The 7,006-nt window shown below is 36.7% G+C and overlaps 1 protein-coding gene across 4 annotated transcripts in view; it reads right to left on the bottom strand.

The window, feature by feature from the left end:
• The window catches only part of LOC107729191 (zinc finger protein 385D-like), a 97,370-nt gene that overhangs the window by 13,878 nt on the left and 76,486 nt on the right, over positions 1-7,006 (bottom strand). For all 4 annotated transcript variants that reach the window (XM_016539618.1, XM_016539616.1, XM_016539617.1 and 1 more), the window contains 2 exons: positions 5,727-5,869; positions 3,410-3,520 (listed from right to left, as the gene is read on the bottom strand). In XM_016539618.1, the coding sequence (XP_016395104.1) occupies positions 3,410-3,520; positions 5,727-5,869 (254 nt within the window). The remainder of the gene's footprint in view (positions 1-3,409; positions 3,521-5,726; positions 5,870-7,006) is intronic.

Raw genomic sequence — 7,006 nt, 5'->3', positions numbered from 1 at the left:
AGTCTTTATTTTTCTTCTTTTTAGGGCAGCAGTAGCTCTAGCAGCAAATCAACCATCCACATCAAAAGCTGCAGGACAGCCCACATTTCAGAAACAAATCAAAGAAAAAATAAACAAATACTACTGTTCCAAATATTCTGTATGTTGCTCAAAATATATTGTGTTCAGTTATTTTTTTTTTTTACCCAGACATTTAAAATTAACACATTTTAGAGCTGTAACAACAATACCGTGATACCGTGAAACGGCGATATTTTTGCTTAAGGTTATAATACCGTCAAAATCTCATACCGGCCCATGCCTACACACACACACACACACACACACACAGAGAGAGTATGGACAGTCTGCATTAGGGTGATAAGAGTAAATGCCCAGTGGAGGGCCCGAATTACAATTGCAGTTGTCAATTGAGACACACTTTATAATTACACTGTTGATAAATGTAGTGTGTGAGTGTGAGAGATAGTGATTGGCATTGTGATGTATTCAAAGACACACACATATGTTGACTAACAGTACAACACCCCTTCAATCCAAAAACATAAATGTTTCTAGACTCTAGCAATCATCTAGAGCCATAATCCAGATTTCTGCAGAAATGTACAGTAATCATTCAGCATGTAATTAAAGTGAACATGAGCTGTTGACATGCTGAGCTGTGAATCCTTTATTGCATACCGAAGTAATTTTAAAAACTGAAACTGATTTGAAAATGACACTAACACTGTTTAAAAAGCATAGCACTAACATTTTAAATTGCAAATGGAATGGCAGTTGGTTAAAGTTTTTTGACTTGCAAATCAAAGCTAACACCCAGTTCATCAAGCAAATCTTGGGCTAATATCAGAGCAGAAATGAGTCTGTGGGCCCAGAGGGAGTAATCAACCCGCTCAAATCCTCTTAAGTACTTAGCAGATGACCCTCATCTGGGGATGGAGGGGACAACACTGTCTGCTCTGAACAGATGAGGAGGAAGGTGATTTATACACACTCCTGCTCAAACACACTTACACATAACTATGTGTGTTAGGGCTGCACGATTATGACAAAAATCATAATTGTCGATTATTCCCTTGAAATTGTAATTGCGATTATTAATTACGATTATCACAATTTACATTGAATGATGTTTATACCATTGTTTGATGCAACTGCATGCCATATTTTTTATATGAAAATAAACAAGCTGAAAACACTCTAACTGAAAAACCTTAAGTGCTTTTCTAGAGTATTAAGCATTTGTATTGTATTTGGCTTTTCTAGAGTATTAAGCCTCAAATGTCAAATATACATCGGATTGGTTTCTTCTTTAAATTATAAAAAAAGTAAAAATATGAATGGTATTATAATGTTATACTAAAACTAAAACAATGGAAAAACCCTTAAGATAACATGTAGAAAGAAAAAAACATATCTTAAGCGTGCAGAATAACATAAGTGGACTTTGAATGATTAATTGCCGCTTTGAACGATTACGTAATTGTGGCATCCATAATTGTAATTGCGATTAGAAATGCGATTAATTGTGCAGCCCTAATGTGTGTATATACATATATATATATACACACACACACATATATATACACACACTACCGTTCAAAAATTAAATGTTACAAAAAAATATTTACATTTCAAATAAATGCTATTCTTTTGATCTTTTTACTGGTCAAAGAATGTTGAAAACAATCATCACAGTTTCCACAAAAAAATGTTAAGCAGCATTTTCAACATTGATAAGAAATGTTTCTTGAGCAGCAAATCAGCAAATTAGAAATATTTCTGAAGGATCATGTGACACTGAACTGAAGACGAGTAATGGTGCTGAAAATTCAGCTTTGCATCACAGGAATAAATTACATTTTATATAACAATAGAGAACAGTTTTGTGAAATTGTATTTTTTTTTCATTGTGAAATTGTAATAATCTTTCACTACACACACACACACACACACAGTTTCAACCAGCTATTTAATATTTCTACCATCTAATAAATCAAATCTGTAGAGAAAGTTAGAATTGAGAGCGTAAAATGAGACAAGAGTAAACAGACAGACAGGCTAACAGAGAAACCAAAAGATAGAGAGACAGACAGACAGAGAGATAGAGTGTTGTATGGTGAACCACAAGCAGTGGGAAACTAATGAGCAATTGATAGACTTTCAGACGTCTAACTGAGCAAACGCTGTTGGGTTTCTCTCTCAGAATATATCTGGGCTAAAAATGCCCTTAACAGCAGTGAAAACGAACAACAGAACCACAAATGATGTCCCAATTCAATATTTTCCACAGCTTGTCAGAAACATACAAATATACAATGATTAGGTGCACAGGCTCATTTTCATGGCTAAAATATTGATGTGAGCCACATGTCACACTTAAAAGAGAAACAACAGTGACAAAACAGTACCCCAAAAACTGAAAATAGTCATCGAAATTCTTGCAAACCACCCTGAAATTGATCAAGTGTCGCCCAGAGGCTGACAGACACTGTACGTGAGTGGGACATAACTCTTTATGACAACACAAGCAGCATGAATCTGGCAATGGAGATAAGCATGCTTTCATTTTTCATACACATCATCTCAGTTGCGAGGATCTTCTCTCCACTCAAACCCGCTGTCCAACACAGCACTGGACTTGCCAGAAACAACAAAGACTGTTAAAGCTGCCCGGATCAAGTTATTTACATACATACATAAACATACATAAAAAGCCGTACTCTAAACCCATATTCATTTTTTGTTTGATGTGGGACACACACAAAAAATTAGGGCTGCAACTAACGATTATTTTGATAATCGATTAGTTGGTCAATTATTATTTCAATTAAAAACAAACAATTTTATTTTTTTATTTTATTGACAAAAACACATTATTCCACATTCTGCCCAATGTCCTTAAAACAAACGTGCCAACTGAATGCTATGAAAACATACAGTGCTTAACAATTTATTAGACCACCTGTCATAATAAAGAGAAAACATTTATTTTATGCAGCACCAATTTTATGTAAGCAATGAGAGACTTAAGGCTTTGCTATACTGTATTCATTATAGTGCCTTATTATTGCTTGATAGTAATTGGGTTACAGTAAGTCTGCAGTAATTATAATAATAAAATAGAAGTCAATGAAAAGTACCATTTAACTAGTTAAATGTGCGTGTGTGTGTGTGTATGTGAGAGTGAGTGAGAGAGAAAGAAAGAGAGACAGCGAGAGAGAGGGATGTTAGAGGGACTGATAATTTCACATTATCAAAGACAAAGTGAGAAAACCAAAGAAATAAAGAAAGAAAACAGACAAATGCTATAAGGGATGAAACAGCTTTTACCCATCCAGTGTGATGTTCGCTGCCTGTCATCACAACTGCAGAGGGTAAAAGACACACACACACACTACACACTAACCGTGGAGTTGAAGCGCAGGTGGCAGATATTGCATGAGATGACCTGTTTTTTCTTCAGGGACTGAGGAACACCAAACGTATGGTTTATCACAGCCTTCTGCACCGGGTCCATCTGAGGGAGGGGTGAGAAAATTAAGTTAAAATGGACTGGAAAAAAAAAAAAAAACATTTATACAAATCACTTACTTTGAATCAACAGACTCACTCTCTGCTGATTCAAACACATTCCTTCTATCCCAGCGGCAACCCTGAACCTGACGCCCGGGGCCAAGGGACTTTCCCTTGACACCCCTCGCCATGGGAACACACACCACATCACAATGACTCTGCAGCTGGTTCGCACGTCTATTTGTTTTAGAGCCTCAAGAATGTTCTTGTTGTTCATCCGCAGCCATCCCTGACCGGCTGGGACACTGCCAGGTCAATGTGTGTGTGTGTGTGTGTGTGTCTGATGAAGCCGCATTGTTGACTCTGAGTACTGGAGAGGGTCAGGAGATGGTGGAGCATGATATTAATGCAGGAATGAAGGAGATGTGAGATGAGATGAGACAAGAGATGACACCATAGTGAAGAGATGAGAGAAGAGAGGAGAAAAGATGAGATAAGATGAGCAGAGCAGAAAACAAAAGCAACAGTAAAAAGATGAGATGAGAACAGATGACAAAAGACAAGAGGAGAATACATGAGATGAGATGAGCAGAGAAATAATGACAAGACAAAAGATGCAATAAAGAGATGAGACATAACATGAGAAGAGAAGAGATGAGACGAGAAGGAGCAGTGAAAACAAAAGAAGAGAAGGATCAAGAAGAAACAAGAAGAGAAGGACGAGACGCAAAGCTGTAAAATCAAGAGAAGGGATAAGATGAAGAGTAGAACAGTAAAAATGAGAAGAGATAAGAAAAGATGAGAAGAAATGAGCCAAGATGAAAGGTCTAGCAGTAAAATCAAAAGAGAAGAAAGAAGAGACGAAGAGAGACAAGAAGAGAAATGATGAGACAAGAAGCAAAGCAGTAAACTCAAGAGAAGAAGTGAGAAGAAAAGAGAAAAGAACAGACAAAATGAAATGAAGCAACATAAGATGAGAAGAGACGAGATGTGGAGAGAAGACAAAACCATCAGAAGATGAGACAAGAGACAACACATCATGAGGTGAAAAGTAAAGAGCCAATAAGAAGACAATACAAGATGAGAAGAGAAGCAGTAAAAACAAAGAGAGAGAAGAAAATAAAAGACGAGATGAGACAACACAAGATTCAAAGAGAAGAGAGGAGACAGAGAGAGGACAAAACCATCAGAAGATGAGACGAGATGACACATCATGAGATGAAAAGTCATGAATCAATAGGGAGTCAATACAAGATGAGATGAGGTGAGAAAAAGCAGCTGTAAAGAGATGACATGACACAACCACTGGTGGTGGCTGAGGAGAGACCCCCCCACATGATTGTAAAAAGCGCTTTGGGTGTACAACAATACACAATAAAGCGCTATATAAATGCATCATTCATTCATTCATTCATTCATTCACAAGAACAGAAAATAGAAAAAATAAGACAAAAGAAGTAGTAAAGAGAAAAGGAGAGAAAAAACAGAGCAGAGGAGACTACAAGAGCAGAGACAAGAAGAACAGAGAAGAGATGAGAATACTAAAGCAGCAGTAAAGAGAAGAGGAGAGGAGCAGTAAGGAAAGCACAGGAAAGCAGTGGAGGATAAGAGAGGAGAGAGGTCACTGACAGCTACTTTGCTGTAGAGACAGGTGCATTTATCACTCTAGTACACACACACACACACACACACACAGACTGATCTGATCAAAAAGAGAACCCGTACCTGACTATATATTAACAGCCCATATATGCGATAAAGATGTGCCATTGGTGTCTAAGATATATTATTTTTAGTCTTTTAAAATATTAAATGTTTTTAACCAACATTGTACTCATGAATATAACACATGGAGTGTGTCCGTCCAGAATGCAGATATCAGAAGAAAGAGAACCCTGTTACACACAAACTGCCTCCAAAACTGTGCTCAGAGAGTCTGAAACTAAATCTAGATCCTAATCTGAGCCACTGCTCGAGTCTTAAATCTAAAATTACTATCTAACACAATACACCTCTGTTTAGCGGCCCTTTTTGCAAACATTCTGCACTTTTAAAAATACCCTGCAGTCTGCTGAACCGTTCCTGACATTTAGAGATGACATTTGGGACCCAACGCGATGCCTTTAAAATGTTCTGAGTTAACTTTAAATGATGACACATTTGGGAAGGTGAGGTTTAGAAAATAAAACCAAGAGAGTTGATTAACTCACAGTGTTGAAGTTGGGGAACAGGCTGAGAGGGGAGGAGCCACTGAGACGGAAGGGCAGGAAGTGTTTCAGGTCCAGAGGGGTCTGCAGCGGGCGACCCTGCAACGGTAATGAGGCCAGCAGGGGGCTCCCCTGAGCAGCCATACCTGAGAAGAGCAACAACAATAACCAACACATATAAGAGAAAATCACCACTGTTCAGACCAAGTGCAGGAGAGTATTTAAATCAAGCAATTAGGGCACAAACACAATGATCAATGAAGAGAAAGGGGAAATTTAATAACACAGTTCAGTTAACCAGGATCTAATGAGTTTTAAATCATCATTATTCTGACACAATAACACATTGAATGATCTGATTACAATTATTGTTCTATCTATTCAGAATTAATTGTTAACATTGCATGAAAAAAAACAACAACAAAAAAAAACAATCAGCCCAAGAGGATCTCATGTGATTTTTTAAAGTGTATCAAGTTCATATAATTTAATTTTATGTATTTTTCACTTTTGAACAATACATTTCAAGTTGTTCATGATTGTTACGGTTTTAAAAATTCACAAAGAGAATATAAGTAAATTCATAACAAAGTATATTCACTACTGACTTCCACATGCTTTTTCCAAAAAAAAAATCAGATTATATAACTAACCTGAATTCACCCCTACAAATAACACTCTTTACAAATGTAGTACATGACGAATGGATAGTTGACAAAAACATGTCTATCAACCTTTTCTTTTCAGCATTGAGACTGTAGGTTAAAATTTATATAATTAATATGAAAGTGCATTTTAGATGCCTACTCTGCAACATTTTTTGCACTTTTACAGTGAATATCATCCCAACACTTCAGATGAAAACACTTAGTCTCGCGTAGCTAGACCTTCAGACTGACGGCTGAAGGTCTGGAATCCATGGCAGCTTTTTATAAAAAAATATACTCAAGTAAAAGTACCATTACCTTCCAAAAAATGTAGTGTGAGTAGAGTAAAACTACTTGAGTAAGAGTAAAAGAGTAGCCTATTTAAAAGTACTCATGAGTATTGAGTAGTGAGTACTGAGCTGTGGATTCTTCCCCCTCATAATAAACGCTGTACACCGCAATTTATCCATTTTAAAAACGTTGTACATTTTGTAATTCACATTATCTTGTTTGTCATAAAGAATGAAGAATATCTATTATCCAGCAGTTTTAATTTTGACTGCCAACTCCTTAAAGGGGTCATATGATGCGATTTCATTTTTTCCTTTCTCTTTGGAGTGTTACAAGCTCTTGGTG

This window comes from Sinocyclocheilus rhinocerous, unplaced genomic scaffold, assembly GCF_001515625.1.
Source record: "Sinocyclocheilus rhinocerous isolate Xijiao unplaced genomic scaffold, SAMN03320098_v1.1 scaffold1029, whole genome shotgun sequence".
NCBI classification, from domain to species: domain Eukaryota; kingdom Metazoa; phylum Chordata; class Actinopteri; order Cypriniformes; family Cyprinidae; genus Sinocyclocheilus; species Sinocyclocheilus rhinocerous.
Note: the sequence above shows the minus strand (reverse complement) of the source record. Positions and strands in the feature narration are given on the sequence as shown.